The sequence below is a fragment of the Pyrgilauda ruficollis genome, unplaced genomic scaffold (assembly GCF_017590135.1).
Source record: "Pyrgilauda ruficollis isolate IOZ18807 unplaced genomic scaffold, ASM1759013v1 scaffold268, whole genome shotgun sequence".
Lineage (NCBI taxonomy): Eukaryota > Metazoa > Chordata > Aves > Passeriformes > Passeridae > Pyrgilauda > Pyrgilauda ruficollis.
Genome location: NW_024524022.1, coordinates 78,798 through 104,692, shown reverse-complemented (window position 1 = coordinate 104,692; position 25,895 = coordinate 78,798). Strand labels below are relative to the sequence as shown.

Here is a 25,895-nt window from a genome sequence, read left to right as displayed (position 1 = left end):
AGATGGGACCATGAGCGCCCTTCCCCGTGAGCTGCCGGCCTTTGTGCTCGCGAGGAAGAGGAGGGAGAGCAGCCCCGAGGCGCCCCGCAGCCCCTGAGCCCCCCGGGACGATGCTCGCCTGCCTGGCCAGGGGGAATCTGCTGGATATCCTTCAGGAGGGCTTCACCGAGGTAAAGCCACGTCCCCGAGCTTCCCCCGGAGGAAGGCAGGATGGTTTTGTGGGGCGGAAAACGCGGGGGGAACAGCGAGGCTCCTGGCGGGGGCTGCGCTGCGGCAGGAGTTGGGTGAGGAGTTCGTGGCCGGTTTTACCGGCGGGGTTTGCGGAGCTCGGGGGGTTTGTGCTCTTCCCGCTGCTCTGCTGCTGTCCCGGGAAATAATACAAACTGCTGGAGGGCTGCGGGGCAGCGTTTGTTGTGTAAAACCCGCTCCTCTCCCGGGGGATGTGCGGTGTCTGTGTGCTGGGGGCTGTGAGTCTGCTTCATGGACTCGCATTGCTTGAAAGAGGCTGGCAAAAAGCTGGTTTGGGGTTTGCCTCCCCATCTTTTTCTGTAAATTGAATCCCCCAGGGGACTGAAATGGAACTTGGTCGGGAAAATGTAATTTTCAAAGTGTTTTTCATTCGCCTATTCTGCTAGGAGAGTAATGAATTGTAAAATAAGGACATGCACCAAGAAACGGCAGATGGGAATCCCGCGGCTGTGTGGGACTTCCCTCTCTGGGGGGCACAAAAAATGAGTTTTGTTTGGTGTTTACACACAGCAATGCCCGGGCAGCCCATGCTGGAGCACGATCTGCTCTCTGTGAGCTGAAAAGGAAGAAAAACCGGGGGGGATTTGCTGGAACCACAGAGCTGCCGCTATTTTATATCTCGCTTTTGGGGGGTTTTATTCTTTCTGTTTACTGGTGGGTGACTCCTGAGCCGTGCAGTGCCTGGGTGCTGTGCCTCCACGAGCCCAGAAAATGAATATATTCACAGAAAATGAATATATCCACAGAAAATGAATACCACAGAAAATGAATATCCACAGAAAATGAACCCTGGACGTCCCTGCTGGACTTCCCGGCTCCGATCCCCTCCCGGGAAAAACAACTGGGAGTGAAACCTGAGCCCGGCCCGGCCCGGCCCCAGCGCTCCCCGGGCTGGGCTGGAGCCGCTCCATCCCCTCCTCCTCCTCCTCTTCCTCCTCCTCACAGCGTCAGGCTCGTTTCTAGCCAGCCAAAGTCTGGGTTTAGATGGAGCTCGAACTTCCTGTGCTCGGGGGCAGCACATCCTCCTCAGGCGCAATTAGTAACTTATTCATTAAGAACGTAATCAGTGGTGGGAGCGAACCCCAGCGATGTTCGGTGCCTGGCCCTGGCTGGTTTTACCCACAGGAAGAAACTTCCCTGTCCCACCAGAAAAACACATTCTGGGGGTCTCTGCCTCCTCACAGCCTCCAACAAAAGTAAAACTAAACTGGGTTTAGAGGGAGGAGCTGTGATTTGCCAAGGGCGAGCATCACAGACTGGAAATGAGAGAGGAGCTCTCATTTTCGTGCTGGGGCGATCACCAGCTGTGCCCGTCTCTGTTTGCCTGTTTCGGTGTTTATTTACACAGAAATGAACGTGTAAATAAACGCGTTGTTTGTGTTGATTGTTATTTGTGGAACTGTGTCCCGATGCCGGGTGCTGAGCGAACCCAGCACGGCCGAGAGCCTCCGGGGAGGTTCCTTTGTCCCCTTGCCTGCTTTTCCCTCTCCATCCATCCGACTGAGGGCACCTCAGCAGCCCAATTATCCCCTAATTAGTGCTGGAGCAGCAGCAGCATTGTCCTTCTGCGCAGCTCTCCCTGCGCTGCTGAGGAATCACATCCTGCTCAAGGCCCCCGAAATTGCTGAATTGTCACTTCGGGCCCCTTTATTTCCCTTTTCCCCCTTCCCTTTCAGAGTCAGAGCCCTCGTGGACGCTGTCACCTGCAGACATCTGAAGCCAGGATGGTTTTGTTTGATGCTGAGATGCAGCAAAGTCCCCCCCGTGGGCATTAAAGCCCCTCGTTAATGGCCTGCCCTGCCTTGAAGGTGTTTCCCTGCTGCTTGTGGGGACTTCTCCAGCTCCCAGGCAGATAAATAATTCAATCCCACAGCTGGATGGGGCCCTGGGGATGCGTGCCTGCTAAAAGCAGGAGTTTATAATGAAAGGGAATCACAGAGAGGGGTCTCATCTGCTCTGACTCTGTCCATGTGGCCCCAGCCTGTTCCCTTTCCTCGGGGAAATGCAGTTTATTTATGTGCTGACACTTCTGTCAGCTCTTGAAAACAGATGGGGCACAGAGAAACGTGTCACAAGTGGGCCTGGCAGCTCCGAGCTGCATTTTAACAATAACACACCTTCTCTTTTTCCAGCCGGAGGATCATTTCCTGTGGCAAACTTAATTATGTGGCTGCTTGTGCGCAGCGAGTCATTTAAAAGAACTATTTTCGAGATGATGTTGAACAAACAATCCGTTCCAGAGAGGACAGGGAGCCTTGGAGGGCCCAAGCAGAGGGTTTTTGGCAAGGAGGACAAAGTGAAATGCAGGGTCAGCTGCCCACGGGGGGAAACCTCCCCCATTTCTGGGCTGGGGAAGCAGAAGCGCTGCAGGGCTCTTCTGTCCCTCACCCCGTGTTCCATGGAGTATTTCCCCTGGCTCTCAGCTGAGAGGGTGATCCCTGCATTTCCCACACCCTCTCCTTCACCCTGGAGGGGTGGAGGTGCCATCCTGCCTGCCAGGTGTGGCTCCTCACCCCGGGCACTGCCCTGCGGGGGATTTTGGTGATTTAACCCTATTTGGGGTTATTTTCTGGCCCTGCGGCTCTGCTCCCCTCGGGGCAAGGTCCTGATCTGCGACAAAAAGCTCTCGGCTGGGTGATCTGAGCACAAGGAGCTGGCACTCACCCTCTCCTGCCGCCAGGGCTATTTATAGGGTTAATAGGATTCACCATGGCGAGCTGTTTTGACTTCTGGCTCCCTCATCCTGCTCAGCCCCGGCGAATCCCCGCCTGGACACAGCAAGCTCCAGAGGTGCTGCCTCATCACCCCAGCTCTGTTTTGGGGCGAGGCTGGCAGCATTTCACACCTTCCCACCCTGTTAGAGCCACGGGGAGGGTTTAACCTCGGCTGGGTCTCAGGAGCCCTTTGCAGGGTGTCTGACCTGCCTGGGCTGCCCTGAAACCCCCCCAGGCCTCCAGCACGGACAGAAAACACAGCTGGGGCTCCCCACGCCTGGGTTACCCCCAGATGTGCTCTAGCAGACCTGTCCTTGCTCTGTCATCAGTTTCCCCCCAAACCCTGGTGCCTGGCCAGCAGTGGGACTCCTCAGCAAATATTTGCTGCTCTGTGGGATTAGGGGGAGCAGTGAGGACTCAATCCCTGCCTTGATGGCTGAGCCAGGCTGGCCCTTGGCAGGGTGTCTTTACAGAGCATTTGCACAGGAGCACTCACAGATTTTTGCTTTTCAAACGCCAAAAAAAAAAAACACCAAAAAAACAAACAAACAAACAAACAAACAAACAAAAAAAAACACCAAAACAAAAAACAATAACAACAACAAAAAACCCATTAAAAAAACCATAATTTTCATTTTACCAGGAACAACAAACAAACAAACAAACAAACAAAAAAAAACACCAAAACAAAAAACAATAACAACAAAAAACCCATTAAAAAAACCCATAAAATTTTCATTTTACCAGGAACGGCTCATCAAACAGTTCACAAAGGGAAATCACTGTAAAGAACATTAAAAACCTCATCCAATGGGTGTAAAGAGCCTCAAAACCCTCATCCTAGCAGGGTGATCCCCTCCGTCAAACAGTAATGATGTTTACATCCAGAAATGGATGTAAAGGGCCTCAAAAATATCATTCTAGCAGGGTGATTCCTTCAATCAAACAGTAATGAAGGATTCCAGCTCATCAAACAGTTCACAAAGGGAAATGGATGTAAAGGGCCTCAAAAACCTCATCCAACGGGTGTAAAGAGCCTCAAAAACCTCATCCTGGCAGGATGAGTCTCTAAATCCAGTGCTAAGGATGGATTCAAGCTCATCAAATGAATGTGGAGAAGGGATCTGTTTTAGAAGGAAACAGGGTCACAGGATCTACTGGAAGATGAGAATGAGCAGGGCAAGCCCACCTTGCTGGAAAAATGATTTTGTCCATTTGTTCAACACCAATATTTTAATCCCAGAGAGGTAAAAATTTATCTCATATATCCCAACCTGTAATTTGCTCTGTTGGGATGTTCTGTAGCCTCCAACACCTTGCTTTAAGAACCTTTTCCTGCCCTGCAAAGTGTTCCAGAGTGAGACAAAAACACCCCACAAAGCCCTGCCTGGAGCAAGCTGGGCTCCAGCTCCCTTCAGCTACAGCTGCTGCTCCTCCCCATGCAAGGAACAGGTAAAAGGGGCTTTTTTTGGAACACAAAGCTGTGTTAATGTAAACAGGATTAAGCTTAGCTCCACCATAATCCTAAATAATGTGTGTTCTGTAAAGTAAACCCCACACCAGGCTGGTTTTCCTTTGAAAAATTCTGGGTTTGGAAGAAGTGTTGGTGAGGAGCTGAGCAGCCTGAACCCTGAAAATTCCAAGGTTGGGCTCAAACCAAAGTGCAGGGGAAGCAGGAACCCTTGAGGAGTGCCATGTTTGTTCCCAGACCTTTTATTTTGGAGTTTTGTTGGTTCAAAGCAGCTGAGAGCTGCGTGAGAGTGGCTGCTGTGATCCTGCAGCCCCAAACGGGGATGGAACCCCCGGGTTTGGGGCATTTCTGCAGGCTCAGGAGTGTTTTGGTGGGGTGGGATGAGCTGCTGCTCCCAGGGCAGGACACATCCCAGCAAATCTTTGTCCTCCCTGTGCTGGAAGTTGATTCCTGGGGTATTTCCCAGGGGAGGTGGCAGGAATGATGCCCACCCAAGCAGAACCAAGCTGCTGGGATAATATTTAGGGCTCTGTTGAAGTAGCTGCCTTGGGGCTTGAAACAAACAGAATCCTGAGGAGGTGAAACAAAAAATTTTTCACTTTTTTTGGAGGCCTGAATCTGTGGATTTAGAGGTGGAAATGTGAGCACTGAGGTGTCTGTGTTGAAGGTGCAGCCCACAATGGCCTTTGTTATTCCCCAGCTGATGGAGAAGTGAAGCATTTTGGAGTCTCCAGCTTCACAAACTGCCCTTGGGGTTTCTGCTGAGCAGTCAGGGGCTTTGTCCCTTCCTGCATTTCACAGCACTTGGCCATTTTTAGGTCACTTAACTTTTATTTCTGATACATTTCCTTGGGAGGTTCAGTCCCATGCTCCCCTCAGCTGCCAGCAGTGACAGCTCCCTCCCTGGATTTTTGAGTCCTGCAGCAATCCAAGGCTCTTGCTGAAGTCACTCAGTCTGCCAGGATTTTGGGTACAAAGTTAGGAAATGCTCTTCAGTCCAACTGTCTGAACGTCTGCAGGAAAATCTGATGTTTAATGGAAAAAACCCAAAAGCAACCAAGTGAGTCTGGTAATGAAGTGTAAGTCTGCAGAATTACAGCAGCCATGGGAATGAAACCACTTTGTCCTGGTGACATCCCAGTTCCATTGCCTCAGAATCCTCCTTTTAATACTCATTGTTTAAAATGTAACTGCTCTGGGATTTAGGAATGGCTTTTTTTAAAATTTTTACTAATAATAACAGTGACAACCTCCCACTGCATTTAAGAGATAGAGACTAAAATCTTGCCAAAAATTCTTTTTTTTTTGTGAATGCACGAAGAATGTTCTGAGAGGAGGAACAGAAAACAAACTGCTTGGTGAAAGGGTTTTTCTTCTAAATGAGACAGAAGTGGAAGAGCCACAGAGACTCCTCCAAAAACTGCAGATTTTCTGCAGGCTGGGAGGGGCTGTGTCCTTGGGGAATCGGTGCCAGTTCCTAAAATGATTAGAAAAATACAAAATAAAGACTTCTGGGGCTGGGCACTGCTGCCACTTCAGCAGAAGGAGCTGCAGAGCCCCTCCCCAGCCAGGCCAGCTCTGCTCCAGCACAGAGGGATCAGATGTGACATTTCTGCTCCCTTTTCCCCCAGGGCCACCAGGACAGCCCCTTGCAGCTCCCCAGGCTGTGCTGAGCGAGCAGAGCTGCCTCCCACAGGTCCAGGCACCTTTCAGAGCCAGCAGACCCGCTTCAGGCTGGATTTCCTGTGTCAGGACAATTAAAGAGCCAGGCTGTCACCAGATTGTGACTTTGATGGGCTGGAAAAGCATCAAGTCTGCCCGGCACTGCTGAGATCATATGGAATGGGGGCTTAAAACCTGCTGCATGGGCACAATAATGGGAAGCTTAGTGAAAAGGGAGGTAATCCCATCAATGGATCAGTTTGTTTACCCTCCGTGTCCCACTGCAGCCCTGCCCGAGGGGATTGCAGCCCTGGCAGCAGCCCTGGAGGGTCACAGAGAGGGGCTGCAAAGGGAAAGGTCACTGCGATCTGCTCTTTGCCTTCGGCTCATTTGTGCCAGCTGGGTCCTCAGGGTGACCAGGAACCTGAATTTGAGGTTTCCTGGTCTGAATTTGAGTTTCCTTGGTCTGAGTTTGAGTTTTCCTGGTCTGAATTTGAGTTTCCCTGGTCTGAATTTGAGTTTCCTTGGTCTGAATTTGAGTTTTCCTGGTCTGAGTTTGAGTTTCCCTGACCAGGTTCTGGTCAGTCTCTCAGACTGACCAGAACCTGAATTTGAGTTTCCCTGCTCTGAATTTGAGTTTCTCTGGTCTCTCACACTGCCCAGGAGCCTGAGTTTGAGTTTCCCTGGTCTGAATTTGAGTTTCCCTGTCTCTCAGACCAGGAGCCTGAGTTTGAGTTTCCCTGGTCTGAATTTGAGTTTCCCAGCTCTGAGTTTGAGCTTCCCTAGTATCTCAGACTGACCAGAACTTGAGTTTGAGTTTCTCAAGTGTGAATTTGAGTTTCCCTGCTCCAAGTTTGAGCCTCCCTGGTCTCTCCCCAACACAGCATCCCTCCTGAGCTGCTGGCCAGGCCCTGTTCCCAGCTCCCAGGGCCCAAGGCAGCTTCCCTGCGTGCAGGAATAGAAACTGGGCCACTGGAAGTGCTGAGACAGCTCCCAGGACCTGGTGGGGCTGTACAAGTGTTCTGAATGAGCCACGCTGCAGTGTCACAGAGGGAAGCTCTTGTCTCTTCCAGGAAACCTCCCCTGCTTGTCCTGGAGTTGTTTAACTCAGGGCTCCCTGCTCCTGCACGCTGGGGATGGGACACAGAGGGAGCAAACTGTGCCCCAAAGGAGGGGATGTCAGCGCTGGTGTGGATCCAATGCGGATGGAACGCAAAGCTCTGCGGTCAGCTGTGCCCAGCTCGGGGGCTGAGCTGGGCACACAGGGATGGCATCAGGCTCTGGGTGAGCCCTGCTCAAACTCTGGGGGCTGCCTCAGGCAGGGATGGCATCAGACTCTGGGTGAGCCCTCAGCTGTTCCCCAGGGCAGGGCACTGAGATTTGCGAGGATCAGAGAGAAAAGCAAAGATCAGAGAGAAAAGCGAGAGCCCTGCACCGCAATCCTTGTGCTTTGTGTTCCAGCACCAGCTGCAGGCCTACGTGGCCTGGGTGAATTCCCAGCTGAAGAAGAAGCCAGCGCTGAGGCCCGTGCAGGACCTGAGGCAGGACCTGCGGGATGGGGTCACCCTGGCCCTGCTCATCGAGATTGTGGGTCAGTGCTGCCATCTGGCCCTGTTTTTCCCCCTCAGCTCTGGCTCTGGCCTGGAGGGGCTGCCCTGGCTCTGGCATCTGTCGGGCAGATGTTGCTGGGGGTGGCAGAGCTGGTGGGGAAAACAATCATAAATCAGATCACAAATGCAATTCTATTACAGCCCTTATGGTTCAGAGGCAGTTAGAGCAGATGGGGAAACCTGGCAGGGGAAGTGGGGGCTCCCACAGGGCTGCCATGGAGTTAGGGGGTGTTTTTTGGGAAGAGTGACCTGTTGGCTGATGTCACTGGGCAGGGGGACAGGGAATGGGGGTGCAGTGAGTTATTGCCCTCGCTGCTCCTTCCTCCTCACACTCAGCCCCTGCCCCAGTGGGGGACAGCTCTCCAAACCCCTCCCGAGTGGCTCTGTCCCACATGCTTCAGTTTGTCACAGCTGAGCCCTTTCCAAGGAGCTCAGTCCTTTGGGAAGAGGCAGCTCCAGCGTGGCTTCCTCAGAGGGCCACAAATCCTGCCCAAATCCAGCCCCAAAACCTTTCCATCACCCCAACACAGCCCCAGCCCCAGTTTCTCCTGGTGCTGGCTCCTGTTAAGCAGGACCAGAAGCCCCATGCAGCACCCAGCCATGAGACCAGAGCAGTGCCAGCGATGCCCCTGGCAGTGCCCAGAGGTTCAGCCCCCTCTGATAAAGCTTTTTTGCTCCCTTCAGCTGGTGAGAAGCTGAGTGGCATCGAGCTCAACCCCAGCAGCCAGCAGGAGATGAGGGAAAATGTGGAGAAAGTCTTACAGTTCGTGGCATCAAGAAAGATCCGCATGCACCAGACATCAGCTAAAGGTACCCACCCCTGGGGGGGATTTCAGCTGCTGAAATCCTGTTTCTGGCTTTGTTTTCTATCAAGCAGATATTTATGAATAAATTCATGTGTCAGTTTGTGGGGGAGTTGGGGGTTTTTGCCGCCCCTCTGGTTTAGTGAAGGTTTTGGGTTGAAAGATGGGGAATGCAGAGAAAAAAAAAAAGTGATATTTTTCCTGCTGCTGAGCACTCAGAAGCCCAGGTGGTGGTGTAATGAAAAATACAGGCTTGGAATCTTTCACCAAAAGGACACATAAACCTGCTAGAGTGAAAGGAGACATGGAAAAAATATTTGTGGTTCACTGGAAGCCATGGGCTGGAAACAGAGAGGAGACACAACGCACAATCACATGTCTGTGGCGTGGTTTAGTCAGGACTTTGAGCAGCTCTGACTAAATTGTTTTGGGAAATCTTGGTCTGGGAGAGTGGCTGATCTTTGCCATGACATCAGTGTGCTGGAAAACACTCGTGTGATCTCACTGAATGTGATTAATTCACATTTGCAGGGCACTGTAAACGGTTGATGGCACAGGAGAAATGAATTGCTGTTCTACCTTTAGTGTTTTAAAAAAGGGAATTCTCTGCCAATAAAGTCAGTGACAGTCCTCAGTAACTGCTCTGCTTCTGAGTGAGCACTCAGTAATTACATGTCCAGTAATTAACTGCTGGAAATGGCCATAAAGGGAGGCTCAGGGCTGTGCTGTGGAGGTGGCAGGCTCTTTGCAGTGCCCTGAGCTGGAACAGCCCTGCTGGCTTTCATTATCTTCGTCTCCTGGGGCAGCCCCAGCTCTGCTGGCACCCCACGTTAACCACCCCAACGTTTGCATTTGGCAGATATCGTCGAGGGGAACTTGAAATCCACCATGAGGCTGATCCTGGCCTTGGCTGCTCACTTCAAACCAGGCTCTGGCAGGGCTGGCAGCCCTGGCTCGGGGGGCAGGAGCTGGGCAGCCCCCCCGGGCAGCCTCCGGCCGCGCTCGGCCGCCGCCGTGGCCCAGGGGGCAGCGGCCGCCCTGGCCGATGTCCGGCAGGATGTCCAGCAGTCCGGCCGGGACCTGTTCAGGCACAGACACAGGTGAGGCTCAGGGGGGACCTCATTGCTCTCTACAGTTCCTGAAGGGAGGTTCTAGAGGTCTCCTCATTGCTCTCTACAATTCCTGAAGGGATGTTCTAGAGGTGACCTCATAGCTGCTCTAGAGGTGACCTTGTTGCTCTCTACAGCTTCCTGAAGGGAGGTTCTAGAGGTGACCCTATTGCTTTCTAAACTTCCTGAAGGGAGGTTCTAGACGTCTCCTTATTGCTCTCTACAACTTCTTGGAGGGAGGTTCTAGAGGTGACTTTATTGCTCTCTACAATTCCTGAAGGGAGGTATAGAGGTGACCTCATTGCTGCTCTAGAAGTGACCTCATTGCTCTACAGCTTCCTGGAGGGAGGTTCTAGAGGTGACCCTATTGCTCTCTAAACTTCCTGAAGGGTAATTCTAGAGGTGACCTCATTGCTCTCTAAACTTCCTGAAGAGTAATTCTAGAGGTGACCCCATTGCTGTTCTAGAGGTGACCTCATTGCTCTCTACATCTTCCTGAAGGGTAATTCTAGAGGTGATCTCGTTGCTCTCTACACCTCACAGGGGGGCACTGACCTGCTCTGCTGCCAGCCCAGGCTGTTCTCAGGTTTTACAGCAGAACAGCAGCTGGGTCTCTCTTTATCTCTCTGGAACAGAACAGGGAGTCACAGCCCAGGCAGGGGGAACTGTGCTGCCTCCTCCTCCCCACGCTGCCCTTGGTGCTGTCTCCTTGGAGATGTTCTCATGCCAGGGGAAACACAAGTCAGGCTTTCACCCCAGAGATCTGGAGCTTTATTTCCAGAGCTGAGGATGTTGTACAAGTCCTTTCTGGCTCCTCCATTGCTCATCCCACTGCTCCAGATGGCTGCTGAGTCCTGGGGATGCTGAAAATCCACACAAATGGGGAATAATGCTGAAAATCCCATTTGCTCCTTGCCAAAGGTGCTGTGTGGGTGACAATAACAATAATAGCAATGACATTTAGCTGGGAGCCAGGTGCTGGGGCTGTGCAGGGTTTCATTTACACAGCTGAAGGTCATTTGCCCATTTGATACTGGCTCGAGGGAGCACCCATGAAACAATCTGGAAAGGAGGCTGAAGTGGTAACTTTGACTGGAAAATGAAATGTTACATGTTTCCCTTGCAAAGGCCTTGGAGTTCTTCAGGACAGCCAGTCCTTGTGATGTTTCCTTGCATTCCCAGAGCTTTTGGAGTTTTGTAGTCACAGAATTAGCGATAAGTTTAAAACAGCAAGGCCTGTTTGCCTGTTTTCCCATAACACCAAGAAGACGGGGATCCCTGGTATGAAAATTGACATTTTTCCAGCTGTCTCCTCTTCCTTACCTCCTTTTCCTCAGCTCTCCTCCCCTCCTTTTTGGAGAGAGAAGAATTCCAGCAGCACTCAGGTGAGGCTCCCCTCATTTTGTGATTGTCACCCCCAGGAACAGCAGCATGGACGAGGAGATTGAGAATCCCTGCTGGAGCGTGCGGGCGCTGGTGCAGCAGTATGAGGGGCAGCAGCACGTGCCACTGGAGTCCCACCCTGCCAGGTGAGCAATTTTATTGCCAAGATGTCTCCTCTGCCTGACGTTGCCTAAAGTGCCTGTTGTCCTCACCAAAATCCTCTCAGTTGTGATGGAAAAGGGCATCCCTGGCTGGTCTGGAGGGTGAAACCTCAGGAATCAACGTGAAGCAGTTTTCTGTGAAAAAATGCGGCCAAAAAAAAGGGCTTTTGAATAAAAATTTCTCCAGTGAGGGAGCTGATCCAGCATGGAGAGCTCTGTAGTAAAGGGAAGCCGCTCCCTTTTCCCCCAGAGAAGCAGAAACTACTCGGAAGAGCAAGAGCTGTGTTACTGAACAACTGGAGCTCCCTCTGGAAATGGAGCTGTGCTCCAGTTAATCTCATCTGGAGCAGATCCGAGGCCAGGGCTGCACGTGGGGAGCCGCAGCTCTTTGCTTCAGAGCCTCCCCCTGCCACCAAAAGCCCCAACTTTGATTTCCCGTGTCCTTCCCCTGCCTGGGCTGTTCCCCCAGTGCCTCTCTCCCGTTTGTGTGGGAGTGAGGAGCTCATTTGCCAAGGACAGATTGCCACTGACAGCCTCTCAGCAGGCAGGACGTTTCCCCAGCGTTTCTCAGGCCAATTTTTACGCTCCACAGCACCAATAATTCTCTGTGTACCTGAAAATTAAGGTTGCTTTGCTCAACAGAGGAGAAAAACACAAGAGTTTGTGTTTATCCCCCAATTCTGCTGCGTGTCATTGGGAGCGTGTTTATAAATAGACTTTTGGAGGAGCGTGGGGCTCGCAGGGAGGCAGTGCTGGAGCAGTGCCTCCACATGATGTCAGCAGTGTGCTTTTGAGGCCGGCCTGCCAGGGGGGATGTAAAAATCCTGCTCTTGGCAGCAGCTTTTCATGGATAATGCCACAGGACCTTGGCTCTTGAACCAGGAGCTCAGGAGTGCCACATCCTGCTGCCTGCTCTCATCCCTCCGGTTAAGGGAGATGGAATATTTGATGTATTCTTCTACCCCATCAGGTGGCTGCTGTTTCCTCATATTTTGGTGTTTTGGTGGTAAACAAATATCTCTCTGCGCATCCTGCGTTTCTATTTTATTTTTTCCCCATAACATCATGGATTCTCTGCCCACAATGCAATGGTGATATTATTGCTGATAGGGCAGAACACAGCGAGAATCTTCCCAAAAGTCATCAAAACCTGGGAGAATTCTTCCCCTCCAGCTGCTGGGGGTGTCTCTGCTGGCACAATTCTGCACGATGAAAACAAGATGCTTTCCCTTTCCTCGCGGGGAGGAATGTGCTTAGCTCAGTTCAGAGAACTGGCTGGGAGAAACGAGATGCTTTTTTTATTGGTGAGAGACGTTATTGAGTGCAGAGACCCCCTCCAGCCAGCTGAGCTGTCCCAGGGCAGCATCCCCGGCCATCCCCGCTCCGAGCTCTCCCAATTCCCAGCGAGCGCAGGCTGCCGAAATGATTCATGGAAAAATTCGCCAAAAATCAGATGATTCCCAGGCTGCCGAGCCCCTCACCCATCCCTCTCCCTTTCCCCTCCCCTTCCAGCAGCGTTCCCTCCCCCACCCTGAGCCAGGCATCTCGGAGAAAGGCTGTGCCTGCACAGCCCGAGTGACAGCAGGAGGGAGAGGGAGCCGTGCCTGGGGCTGCCAGAGCCTGGGAAGAGCCCGCATCGCCCTGGAAGCTGGGAGAGCAGCCTGGGCAGAGCCTGCATCCCCCTAAGACTGGGGAGAGCAGCTTGGGAAGAGCCCACATCCCTCTGGAATCTGGGACAGCAGCCTGGGCAGAGCCCGCATCCTCCTAAAGCTGGGAGAGCAGCCTGAGCAGAGCCTACCTCCCCCTAAAGCCGGGAAGAGCAGTCTGAGCAGAGCCTACCTCCCCCCAAAGCCGGGAAGAGCAGTCTGAGCAGAGCCTACATCCCTCTGGAAGCTGGGAGAGCAGCTTGGGAAGAGCCCACATCCCTCTGGAATCTCGGAGAGCAGCCTGGGCAGAGCCGGCATCCCCGTAAAGCCGGGGAGAGCAGCCTGGGCAGAGCCCGCGTCTCCCCGGCAGCGCAGGGACCCCGCGCCGGCAGCCGCTCCATCCTTCCCCCGGCGGCTCCTCGGATGCTCGGCAGCACAAGGAGGGCGGCATGGGATGAGAAACACCCCCGGCAAGCCCGGAGCCTTGCGATGAAAACAACCGGCTGTGCAGCTGACCAAAATGCAGCAGCAGGAGACGAATAACCTGCCAGGAAAAGCAGCGGGAGCCAAAGGCAGGCTGCAGAATTCCCCCCGGCTCCGGAATCCAGCCCGTTCGAGGGGGCTGCGGGTTTGCCTCTGAGCCGGCAGAGCCCCTGAGTTGGTTATTTTGTGTGTGTGTGTGTGTGTGTTGTTTCTGCTGGGAATCTCCTCGGCACCCCGGCTCGCAGAGTTTGGCCGGAGCCGAGCCCTGGGCGTGTGAAGAAGGGAAGGAGGCATGAGCGGAGCCGGGATCCTGCGGATTCTGTGAGGCCACAGGTTCAAGTGGGATCATGGGAGGGAAGCAGGTCAAATGGTGAGCGATTGTGTCCATTGTCCTCGCGAGCAGCAGGGATGGCTGTTCATTAAAACTCGGGGCATTCAGGGGTTCTTTGCCCTGTGCTGGAGGATCTGGGGCTCGGGGGAGGCAGGATGTGGGTTAAGGAACCAAGCGGTGAAAGTGGAGCAGTTTGCATCATAAATCTCTCTTGGAAAGCTTTCATTTCCCAGCCCTCGTTCCTGCATGCTTTCATAGGGAATTGTTCTGCACTTTTAAAGGCATTGCATCAGCGGCTGTTTCATACTCTGATGGCTCAGGCTGATACAGAACCCGGGCAAGTGTTTGCAGCATTAATTGGGTGATGCAGAAAGCAACCTGACCTGTGCTGCTGCTTCAGCTGCCTCTGGCCCTGCCACTGTTTGCAGTGTTTGGGAGGTGGTAATGGATGCTGGCTGAGCCCTTTTGAAATAGGAAAACTGCCTGGAAAGGGTCTGGGGACGTGGGAATGCCTCAGGAAATGTAAAGCTGTCTCTGCTGGGGGGACCTATCCCCACCTGTGGTGCCTTTTCTTGGCTTTGGGCTGTGGATCCAGTGCTGGGAGATGGATGTGGAATGTTATTTCCAGGCTCCAATCCTTGTTTTTCATCCTGCTCATCCTTTTTGCATCCCCTGTTTCACCACCTTCTCTCCCATCTGTGCCTGCTGGTGTTTTTCTGGGACAGCTTTTGCATGGATGAGAACCAGCAGTGCCTCGGGGTGAGGGCAGGTTCAGAGCATCAGCTGAGAACGGGAGGGAGGGAATTCTGAGAGCTGTTCCTAGAAAGAAGTGAAATCCCTCCTGGAGCTGCTGGCCATGTCAGACCAGCTGGGCTTCCTGCTGGCATCTGTGTTGTGTGAGTTTCATCCTTTCTTCTGGCCCTTGTTACATAATGCAATCCCAGCAGAACTGCCAAATCAAGTCATAAACAGCATTTTAAAAAACCCCAAAAACCATAATTTTATGCCATGCCCCCATTCAGCAATGAACAGGAGCAGGGGCTGGTTACAAATTTGATATTAAAAATATGTCTAATGAGGGATTGCTGTGATGGATTTGGAATTCCTGGAGGTAAATCCTGGAGCAAAGCCAGGTGGCTGGGAGCCCTTTAAGCATCACGGACACACCTGAAAGGACAGTGCTGTCCCTGTGGGACATTTCTGTTGGACATTGATTATTCTTTCACTTTCACTCAGGGGAAGTCTGAACCACAAAAAACTGGACTCAGGTCTGTAATTTGAATGAGGAGAGGCTGGTCCTGGCCGTGGGAGTGGGGCAGGCAGGATCAGCAAGTCATTTCCATCTCTATTGCAGGGCTTTTCCCATTCTGTGGGAGCTGTGGGAGACGAGCAGCAGTGCTGGGAAGATGCAGGGAGGGAGCTGCTGAAGGCTCTTCTTTTTCTAAACCTATTATATTATTTCCACACTGTTTTTTCTTTTTGTTCCCTGCCCTTTGTTTCTGTGTTGGGGGAGAATGAAAAATTAACTCCTGCTCACACTTGCAAGGATTAATTCCTGCGACTTTCGGGGTACATTGAATGGGTCAGTGAGCTTCAGCCACCTTTTGATGTTGTCTGGGAGATGCACTTAGGAAGAATTTCTGAGAAAAAGATTGCTTGAACCTCCCAGTCAGCTGAGATGGCTCCTGTGAAAATATGTGGGCACTCCCAAGAAGTTTTAATCGAAGAACACGAGTGAGTGGAATCTGACTCTCAAATATATTGGGATTTAAAGTTGAAATTATTCATCTGAAAGCTCTGGAGCAAGGTGGCTTTTTGTCCAGCATAAGGCTGGCAGTAAATTACTCCTGAGTGTGGTCCTATCCCTGTGGGAGAGTCTAAATTCAAAAAATTACATGTCCAGGCTGGGTTGTTGAAGGTTTCTCTGGGATGCAGATAATTCTTAGATAAAAGTGAATATGGGGAAATGCTTGTTCAAAATTAGTGCTGATCAACATCATCTTCATCATCTAAAAGAGTTGTTCCTGCCTTGCTCTGCAGCCTGACTTCACCCAGCCCTGTTCACAGTGCAAAGAGTGAATTCACTGTAGCCCCCTCGGAGGAGAAGGAGAGGCTTGTGACCCTCCAGACTGAAGAAACAGAGCCCAAACCAGGTAAAACCTTGGGGCTGCTCTGTGTGATAAGAGCTGGAAAGCTCCCCAAGGACTGGAATGATTTCCTGCTTCCTCCAGGGTGTCCTTGGGGCACTGAGGGACACTCTGCAAAGCCCACAGGTGCTTGTCCCCCTCTGTCACACACTGTCCCCAGTGCTGTGCTTGGAGATCTCCCTGAGCCCTGAGGTGCAGTTATCTGGGATAAAGTGTGTGTAGGACAGCTTGGATTGCCTCAGGAAGGAGGCAGGAGTGCTGGGGGTCAGGTGAGCTGTGGGAGTGCAGCAGGTCCCTCCTGGGCTGCCAGCAGCACATCCTGCTCCTCTCTCTTGCAGAAGAGGCCGAGGCTCACTTCCAGCCCGAGTGGCAGGCAGGGAGCTCTGGGTCCTACCTGGAGAACTCATGGGAGGAGCAGCTCCTGGAACAGCAGGACCACCTGGAGAAGGAAATGGAGGAGGCAAAAAAGATGATTTCGGGTTTGCAGGTGAGAGATTTCTCTCCTCAGAGACTGCTCCCTTCCAAGGTCACCCAGCCCTGTGTCAGTCATCCCATGAGCTTGGCTGAACCTTCACATTTGGGACATCCTCCCCACAATTCTTCATTTCTGGGGCCTTTCCCTCCCTTCCCCTCCCTGCCCCTCAGCCTGGTGTGTGTTTGGCTGTGCCTGGGGAACAGAGCCCCTTGATCCATATGGTGAAGGCACTGAACTCTCTCAGGACATCCCTTTCTGTTTGTGCTGGGAACCACAGTGGCTTTGAATTGTAAATATTTATGTGGCAGTAAACAAAGCAGAGATTGTGTGAGGAGCACAGGCAGCTGGGCGGGCACTTTCCTCGGGGACAATGGGCAGGACACAAAAGAGTCACCAAAAAACAAAAAAATTCCTTGGTTCACTGGTAAAATCCCTGCATTTTGTGCCCAGTGGGAGAAGGGACATGAGGGACTGGCACTGCTGCCCCCTCGTCCCCTGGGAGTGGGGAGAGGGAGCTGATGTGGCCGGGCAGGAAATTGCATTTGGTTCATCGATTTTCCTCCTCTTACTCAATAATTGAGAGGCTCCAGATTGTGACAGTTTGGTTGAAATATTGGGGATCTGATGCACACACACCCTATAAGGTGCTAAGCTGAGACTTCACTCCCTGGAAATCCGAGTTCTTCTTTGGTTCTTTCTGCGGGGCAGAGCATGGGCTGACAGACCCCCGGGACAGCTTTGTCAGGGGATAAATCTTCTTGTTCATTCCTGAAGAAAAAACCTGATTTTTGAGGGGAATAAATCAGCAGAAATAGGAAATGAAGCTGGTTAGGGCCTGTTGATAGGAGTGACTGCAGGCCAGAGCTGCAGCTCACCTATTTCCCTTTGAAATCTCTGAAAAGGAGATTTTTTTTTTTTGTTTTCCTCTTTCTCTCCCCAGGCTTTGTTGCTCAATGGGTCTTTACCTGAGGATGAGCAGGAAGGGTCCTTTGAACTTTCTGAGCGTGGAGCCTGCCCTGAGGAGCAGCTGGTGAGAACAGCCCTGGACCCAAATTTCCCTGCTGCAGGTGCCTTTTGCCCTGCCCTGCCCCTGCTGCACAATAACAACGCTGATGTTTTGCATTCAGATCATCATCCGAAGCCGTCTGGACCAGAGTGTGGAAGAAAATCAAGATCTGAAGGTTAGAGAGTGACAGAGTGAGGGGCAACAGAGGTTTTGCAGATTGTTCTACTTGGTTTTTTAGGGGAAAAGGGAGTGGGGATGAGGCAGGGTGGGCATAATGATGGATAAAATGGGGAATATTCTGTGAGGGCTCCAACTCTGGAGGCTTGGGACCAGTTCTGATACTGGCAGAAGTGTTTGATGTTAGACAGTAGGACAGATTTGGGGGACTGGGAAATGGTTATTTTCCTCAGAACTTTAATAACAGAGCTTAAGGGCTCAGCTCTTTTTCATATTTGCAACTCATTAAAATGTCTCAGGCTCCTGGATCTGTGGGAAGAGGTGGGATGTGCTTCCTCCTGCAGAGAAAACACCGGCTCTGCTTGGTTCTGAAGGGGTGACAAGGTGCAGTTTAACTAAATTGTGTTGCATTTGCAGAAGGAGCTGCTGAAATACAAACAAGAAGCTCGGAACCTCCAGGGAATAAAGGTGAGGAAAGGGGCATTTCATTAAAAATAAATAGTAATGCTTTAGGTGAGTAAGGCCAGCAGCAACCACACACCTCTGAGGAAGCTCAGATTGTGGAAGGAGGAGTACTGGGGGCTTGGAGGTGGGGGATCCTGTGGTTTATTTCTGAATTTTAGGCAGGTGCAAGGAGCTGGGTTTCCAGTTTTCTGCTCTGTCTGTAAGATTGTAGTCAAGTATTCCCCTTTTTCTTTATTTCCCCCTGTTTCTCCTAAACAAAAAGAGGCATAAATTGGCTGGCTGGCTCTTTTATTCCCTCCTCTCTCTTGGAGTACACACCCAGCAGCATTGGCCCAGTGAACTCATTCCTGCCAGCACAGGGAAAAGAGCCTGGGGTGTCCCTGTCCTGCCCTGAAACAGCTCAGTTTGTGCCTCTGGAGTGGTGAACACTGCTGATCTCCTCCTGACAGAGGTATTTTTAGAGCTGCCTGTCAGAAGGGAGCAAACTGCAGTAGCTGTCCCAGGTGCAGCTCTGGGTGAGTGAAAGGTGCAGAATTAGTGCTGACTTTGGTCTCTCCAGAGAGGATTTCACTGCACAACTGGGTCACACTCAGGGCTTAAGGCTCCTCGTGTCCTGAGCTGATCTTGGCCTCTCTGTGCCCTCGGGATGAGTGGCTGGAGCAGGAGCTGCAGGGCTGAACGCCCTCCAGAGCTGTTCCTGTCCATCAGAGCCACTGTTCATCACTTCTGGAGCAGAGAATTTAGGCTGAAGCAGAGAAATCCCTCTGTGCTGGTGGCCAAAAATGTTGGCAGGGAAATCAGATGTCACATGTAGGACATGAAAAACATGATGCGAACACGCTGCTGCTCTCAAGGTAAAAAAGGGAAGTTTATTTTCTGACTCCAACATTTATAGATTTCCAAAAGTGACAGTGGATTGGAGGGTGACAGTGCCACCTCTCCAATGACACTGGACAAACCAACAGTCCATCACATTTCTCCTCCTCCATAAAAGAATGCAAAACAATAAGTTATTTACAGAAAGGGTGAGAGAAAGTTCATTACAAGAATGTAAACATCAGAAGGCTTAGAAAACCTTAAAAAATCAGGGTGACAATGAGTTTTGGGTAAGGGAGAGGCAGGAGGGCTGAGAGCTCCCTGGGGCCCCTGGCAGCACCTCAGCCCTGAGTGGTCACAGTGAGTTGTGGCCACTGAGCCCCAGGGAAGGGGCCCTGCCCTCCCTGCCCTCCTGCAGACACCACCTCTCCCCAGGACGCTCTGCAGCAGAGGCTGCTCCAGCAGGATGCTTCAGTCCTGCAGCTCAAGCAGGAGCTGCTGAGAGCCAACATGGACAAGGAGGAGCTGCACAACCAGAACGTGAGTGGCTGCTGTGGCTGCTGAGGTTATTTTGGCGGGGGATTGGTGGCCCCAGGGGTGGCTGCAGCAGAGATTTTGGAGTCGTGGGATAGTGAACAAGCAGCCAGAGGTCTCTGCACAGCACAGGCTGCTCACAGCCTGCTGGCCAGCTGTGAGGCTGGACATTCCTGACCTTCACTCCCGCTTCCTGTCCTCCAGGATCTTCAGCTGGGGTAGGGAGGGACTTTCCCTGACGTTTTCAGTGCTGCTGCATTTGTCCCTCCTCGCTCTCTGGCTCAGCAGGTGGCACCTGCCCTGCTCTGTCCAAAGGTGCCACCCTAAAGAGCTGCTCCCTTGACCTCTGTAGGTTTCTACTCACCTCAACCAAAGGGCAGAGGTTTTCACTCTCTGGGAATATCTGCCTCACAGCTGGGTGTTGTTCCTGCAGGTTGACCTCCAGAGGAAGGTTGAAGAGAGAAACCGGCTCCTGGCAGAGTACAAAGTAATGGAACCTAGTAATGGAACCTCTTCCATGGGGGTTTGGGTGGTTCTTCAGTTCTGGGAGTGGGATTGCTCTTTCCTTGGCACTTGGACAGCCCCAGGAAGGAGCTGAGGGAGCCAGGGCTTGTAGTGAGCTGGAGGGATCAGAAGTTCTTTGCATTCCCCCCACAGCTTCTTGCAGATCTTTTATTGCCGTGGTTTGGTGGTTGCTGAGTGTCCAACACTTGTGCAGATGAGGGTGGGTGACCTGTTTGTCCTCTGATCCCTGGGGAATCTGTGTGCTCTGGGACAGCTGTGTGACCTCAGCAGCAGATCTTTGGCCAAGGGGAGTTTGGGAAATAAAAACCCCATTGATCATGTCAAAAAAAAGCTCTGACACTCAGCTCTAACATCTGGCAAAGCACACCCTGTGCGAGTCACCTGATCCTGGCAGATGACACGATTTTCCCTGCCATGGGAAGATGACTGAGCTCCCTCCTGCCCTGCTGATTGCCTGGATCCCTGTGTTGCAGAAGGAGCTGTGCCAGAAGGATCGGCACTTGCAGCAGCAGCAGACCAAGCTGGATGAGATGCTCAGGCAGCTTTCCGAGGCCAGCTACCAGCAGGTAGGGAGAGCTGGGCTGCACTGGGAGCTGCTCTGGCTGCCCCAGCTGGTGGTGACACCTCTGCTGCCCCTCCACAGGTGGATTTGGAGCGGGAGCTGGAGCACAAGGAGGCCCTGCTGGCTCACTGCATGAAGAGAGAAGCTGAGGAGGTACGGGAGCCTTGCTCCACACCTGGGGTGGTGTTTTCCCAGCACCCTGCAGGCACCTGTCTCCAGAAAGCCTCCCCTTCATCCCAGAGAGCTCTGGCTCTGCCTTCTCACTGCCAGAGCCCTGACCAAGGCAGGCAAAGCCCCCAGCACAGAGCACTCAGCCTCAGCCTCTTGGCTCAGAATCCTCAGGGATGAAACAGTGAGGGAAGCCAGAGGCTTTCTCAGCTTCCAGCTTCACCTGCAGTGGTTAGACCACAGCTCAATTTACTTCCTCCTTTTCCTGCTGACCCTGCTATTGAGTCTTTCCACCTTTACGTGAGGAATCAGGTCTGTGCTGTGGGCAGGAACTCCCTGCACACTTCTGGGAGTGTTTATCTGGGAGAAGATGGGAGTTTTATCTCTGATGTGGAAAGCTCTCATTCCCTCTCATTTTGAAGTCCACAAATGAGGATTTTTGGGGAGGTCCTGACACTCACACATCTTCCCCTGCCCAGGTGATGGCTTTCAGCAGTCACAGTACCCAGAGCAATGGCTTTCTCCAGCCAGCAGGAAAAGGAGCTGCTCCCACAGCCCACCGAGGGGTAAGTGCCCCTGAGGGCTGCTTTCCCAGCCAGATATCCTGGAACTCTTTTATTCCATTCAGAGAGGTTTCCCCTTGCTGGGGAGGCAGCACGGGCTGGTCTCAGCTGTGCTCTTTTGGGCAGACCAGTGACCTGCAGCTGGTGCGGGACGCCCTCCGCAGCCTCAGGAACAGCTTCAGCGGCCACGACCCGCAGCACCACACCATCGACAGCCTGGAGCAGGGCATCTCCAGCCTCATGGAGCGCCTGCACCGCCTGGAGACGCACAAGAGGCAGGAGAGGAGGGTAAAGGCTCCCCAGGACGCTCAGCTCCTGCCCCAGAGGGCTCTGCCTGGGAGGTGACACTCTGTCCTTGTTGTTTTGGCTTTGCGCCCCAGGTCCGGGGGAAATCACCAGCAAGCAGAGCAACCAACGAGTGCAGAGACTCCTGGCCTCCCAAATCCAGTAAGTGCCTGGCAGATCCTGCCCTTCCACTGCCAAATCCACTGCTCAGTTCCTGGGTGTAGAATCCCCTTGGGAATCTGCCCTCTCCAGGATCCTCCCTGGGTCAGAGCGCCCAGCAAAGGGAAGGGACTCACGTTTATGGCTGGTTTTCTGTAAACAACCATCACAGCGCTGGTCTGGGCCCCTTGGGCAGTGCTGCAGCACAATAACTATGGCAATCACTGGGAAAAGGGATGTCATCCCAGCTTTCCTGCTGCTGTGCACCATCTAGTGGGGACAGAGGAGTGTTCCCTGCTCAGTGTTTACTGCCTTTCATATCCACAGAACGGTGCAGCCCTTTTAAACACCACATTTCCATGTGTGCAGAGGATTTTCTGCATAAAATGAGCTTTAAATTTATGGAGTTCAGTTCCTCTGTTTCAGCTCTTGGGGGAAGAAGGAAATAAGGCAGGAGCTGGGGAGAGAAACACAAACGGGCAAATTAAAATCCACGCACCACCATCCATCCTGGCCAGCAGGAAGGGGAAGATGGGGAGGGATAATGATGATAAGGGATGATAATCAGCGAGTTGCTGCCTTGCAGAGCTGCCTCACTCACAGAGCACACCCGTGATGAGCACCAGTGCCTGCACCAAAGTGTTGTACTTCACCGACCGCTCCCTCACCCCCTTCATGGTCAGCATACCAAAGAGGTGAGCCTGGCCCTTCCTGAGCCTCCTGTGCCCCCAAAACCAGCACTCTGATTTCCTGGGAATGCTCCCAGCCAGCACAGCTTTGCTGTGCCTTAACTGGATTTCATGCTGTTGGCTGGGGAAGATTACCTGCAGTAGTCCCTGAGCTCTGGTTTTGTATTTTGGTTTGGCATTTATTTCCCTTGCAGGTTAGGGGAAGTGACTCTGAAGGATTTCAAGGCTGCCATCGATCGGGAAGGAGCCCATCGGTACCACTTCAAAGCCCTGGACCCAGAGTTTGGCACAGTGAAGGAGGAGGTAAAAGTGGGACTGGCCTTTGGGATCAGTGTCACCACACAGCTCTGGAGACCATGGTCACCCCACTTTTAAACTAATGAAATAGTGGATGTTCCCCCAAACAAAGGTGCCTGCTTTCCCAGCTGTGGGTCAAGCTTCTGTTGTGCTAAAATATTTTCGTCCTCAGCAAAAGCAACTCCAAGGATGTGGTTGTGACTGCCTGGGAGCTGCAGAGCCCCTTAGGCAAAGCCAGCCCAGGGGACACAGCAAAAATCCAGGCTGCAGGTTTTATAAACCCTATTGCAATGGGAAAGCCTATTCAAAACACAATCTCTTCCTTTCCTCTGAAGGTTTTTCAGAGAGAACTCTGTGTGTGTGGCATCATTCCCTTTGTGTGCTGCAGTGCAGCCCTGCTCGTGCTCAGGCTGGTGTGGGTGTGGGTTGGATTCATCTCAGGTTATTGGGACAGTTCTTGCTTCACAAATTGATTAGGACAAGGGCAAAAGGTCACCCTCTCTGGGGACAGGCAGCAGCAGCAGCTGGATGTCGTGGTCTGGCTCAGAAAAGGCGTGATTCCTGTCTTTAGTTTACCTTTAATGTCAAAAAAAAACAGGCTGATAATAATCCTGATATTTATTGGTTAATGAGGCCTGGTCTGTTATTTACCTAAATTGTGAAAATGTGACTCATACCTCAGCCATCATTGCCATGTGTTCCCTGGATTATTTTGGGAAATCTGAGCTAGCATTTGACTTCATGCTCCTGATGCCACTCACACTGCAGAACCCTGTGTCCAGACCCCAGACATGACTGAAATCCTTTTCTTTTTTAAATATTTTTTGGTAGGTGTTCCATGACGACGACATCATTCCTGGCTGGGAGGGGAAAATCGTGGCCTGGGTGGAAGAAGACCACGGGGAGAATTAATGGAGCTTTCAAGCCCTGTTTCTATGGAAACCTGTGACTGTCTGCAGAGCTCAGAGAGTGACCAAGGAGCCCAAGTGCTGGGAGGAGGCCAATTCAAGCTGCCAAAAAAGAGCCTCTGTGCCAGCCACGGGTGGTGCAGGCTGTGTGCATGGACAGCTGGCACCTGACTGCCCGTGCCCGAGGGCAGCTGCTGTCCTGAGGCCGCAGGGACGGATCTGTGGGACAGAAAATCCCAGCTTGGCCCTGCCAGCAAAACCCTGGAGGCCTTAAGGATGCTTTGCCCCCTTCTCCTCCATCCCTGCACTGTGTGCTGCAGGCTCAGCTGGGCATCTCCTGTGCTGGTGCCACAGAAAACTGCACTGATGGTGAAAATGTGAAGCTTTGCCTTCATGGAGAAGTTTGCTGGATTGTGGGAGCTGAAGCTGGACCAGCTGCTTCCTGCAGGAGCAGAGTGACTCTGTGGACATTGCATGCTGACAGGACCTGAGCTGGGGTGGAAGAATCCTCTGGAGGGTTGATGCATGGTCTGAAGCAAAGCTCACCCACCTGGCCAAGCTCCCTTTCTCCCAAACTCAGGCTCCCATCTCCCAGCCCTGCTTTCCCCACTTTCCAAAGCCGTTCCCATTTCCGAGGGTTTGCTCTGCAGCTGTGGGGACTGTGGGATCCTGGTGCTTGTTTGCTGCAGGGTTTCATGGGTGGGGAGCTGGAATCAGCTGCTCCCCGAGGTCTTTACACCCCTGTCCTTGCTGAGCCTCTGTCCCTGTGTTCCTGCCCTCTCTGCTGTCACCTCCTGTGCACAGGCATCCTCTGCTGCTGTCCCCCACTCCAGGGCCACCAAGCACTTACCCACACCAGTTCCTTGCTACGCTGAGTCCTGAAGGATCAGGAAAGAACTGCTGGGGGAAGAACAAGCCCTACAATCCCCCAGGGGTGGATTTTTCCCTTTGGTTTTGTGGTTTTGTTTCTCTACATCGCCCGTGGGCTTGGGAGGTTGAATGGGCTCTGCTCCTTCCCAGCTCCTGTGGGCTTTCCATGGACTGTCTGTGTGTGCTGTGCATGAGGCTGGAGAGGGGGCAACCTGGTTTTACTGTTTTATATTAACATGTCCTTTTGTAAACCTGTTCTTGAAATTATTTTGTACCGATTCACATTTGTCTGAGGACTGTGGATATTTTTATACTAGTGCAAGTGCTCTCTGTATATTTCTGCACGCATTATACTGTGTTTTACTCCTTTCCTGGTGGATGCTGAGATGTTTTGTATCGTCTTCTGTTGACACAACACTGGCCTTGTAATTTTATCTTACTGTGGAAATCCAACTGGTTGATACTGGGTTTTATATCAAGGCTCCTACGTGGTTTTGTGCCACATTGGCACAACACAAGCTGCCTCCTGTTCTGGACAATTTGTGTGACTTTCTGCTTACAGTCAGCGGGAGGAAAATTCATCAATGAGCACGTTAATTAATGGGGGAAATACATCCCTTTGGAAAAGAAACAATGATTTTCTTTCTCCCCTGGACACAGTTTCTCTGTTGCATGGTCTCTAGTGAAGAGGGCATGGGCTTGTGATACTGAGATCAATTGTATTTGAATTGCAAACGTCTCACAAGTGTTTCATTCTTTGGGTTTTACTCATCGGTTTTATTTCAGCAACAGCCACACACCAGGGCTGGAGTTTCATGGAGCAAATTTTGAAGCTTTTCAAGGTCTGTAGTTGGCCAGCCTCACGTCCTTCTCTGCTATCCAGAGGAGCAGTTTGCTTCGGGAGGTTTCTCCCTCATAAAAGCAAAAAGTGTCACCTTTAAACGAGTTTTAACTCTGGCTCCAGAGATTTTGCTACAAGATCAAGTTACTAAGTATAAGAACAGGAAAGTAACTCTGAGGAAATTGAGCAGAAAGAAACCAATTGTAAGCAGTGAAACAGACGAGCCTGGGCTACGGCAGTGAGAGCACATCTCCGAACAAACCCACCCTCCGTGCAAACAACTTCTTGCTTAGCTTGAGGTGGAACTCGGCACGTTTACCTCATGGCCTGTGGCACTGAGGGAGCCCGGCCTGTCCCCTGACACCCCGGGTGCATTTACGCGTCCTGCCCCATCCACAGCCCCTCCTCTGGCCCAGCCTGAGGCCGTTCCCAGGAGCAGAGCCCGGCCGCGGCTGTCCCCTCCTCAGGGGAGCTGTGCAGACCCACAACCCGCCCTACACCCCGATTTCCCCGGGCCGAGCCCTTCCCGGCCCGCCGCCGCGGGCGGGGCGGCGCTGAGGCGGCGCTGAGGCGGGCCCGCTCCCGCCCGCCGCCGCTTTACGGCCGCCCAGTGTCGCGCCGCGCCGCCCGCACGGAGGTCACCGAGCGCCGCCGGCCCCGGTCCGCCCGGCCCAGCCCGGCTGCAGCCCAGCCCCAGCATGTGGCGGGTGTTGGCGCGACGCGTGTCCCGGGGCGCGGCAGGGTCGCCCGGCCTGGTGCGGCCCCGCCGAGCGCTTTCCCCCTTCT

The 25,895-nt window shown here is 52.5% G+C and overlaps 1 protein-coding gene across 2 annotated transcripts; it reads left to right on the top strand.

The window, feature by feature from the left end:
* DIXDC1 (DIX domain containing 1) lies at positions 1 to 24,637 on the top strand. 2 transcript variants are annotated; one of them, XM_041471410.1, is made up of 20 exons: positions 1 to 170; positions 7,558 to 7,687; positions 8,391 to 8,516; positions 9,369 to 9,609; positions 11,040 to 11,147; positions 15,663 to 15,775; positions 16,108 to 16,256; positions 17,185 to 17,274; positions 17,372 to 17,425; positions 17,845 to 17,895; positions 19,144 to 19,248; positions 19,676 to 19,729; positions 20,241 to 20,333; positions 20,411 to 20,482; positions 20,977 to 21,063; positions 21,187 to 21,348; positions 21,441 to 21,507; positions 22,091 to 22,199; positions 22,388 to 22,496; positions 23,322 to 24,637. In XM_041471410.1, exons 1-20 carry the CDS (start codon positions 111 to 113, stop codon positions 23,400 to 23,402), a joined length of 2,061 nt encoding a protein of 686 aa, XP_041327344.1. In that variant the 5' UTR covers positions 1 to 110; the 3' UTR covers positions 23,403 to 24,637. The 2 variants fall into 2 exon arrangements, with proteins under 2 accessions (XP_041327344.1, XP_041327345.1); XM_041471411.1 differs by lacking the exons at positions 1 to 170; positions 7,558 to 7,687; positions 8,391 to 8,516; positions 9,369 to 9,609; positions 11,040 to 11,147 and adding an exon at positions 12,746 to 13,661.
* The last annotated feature ends 1,258 nt before the right edge of the window (positions 24,638 to 25,895 follow it).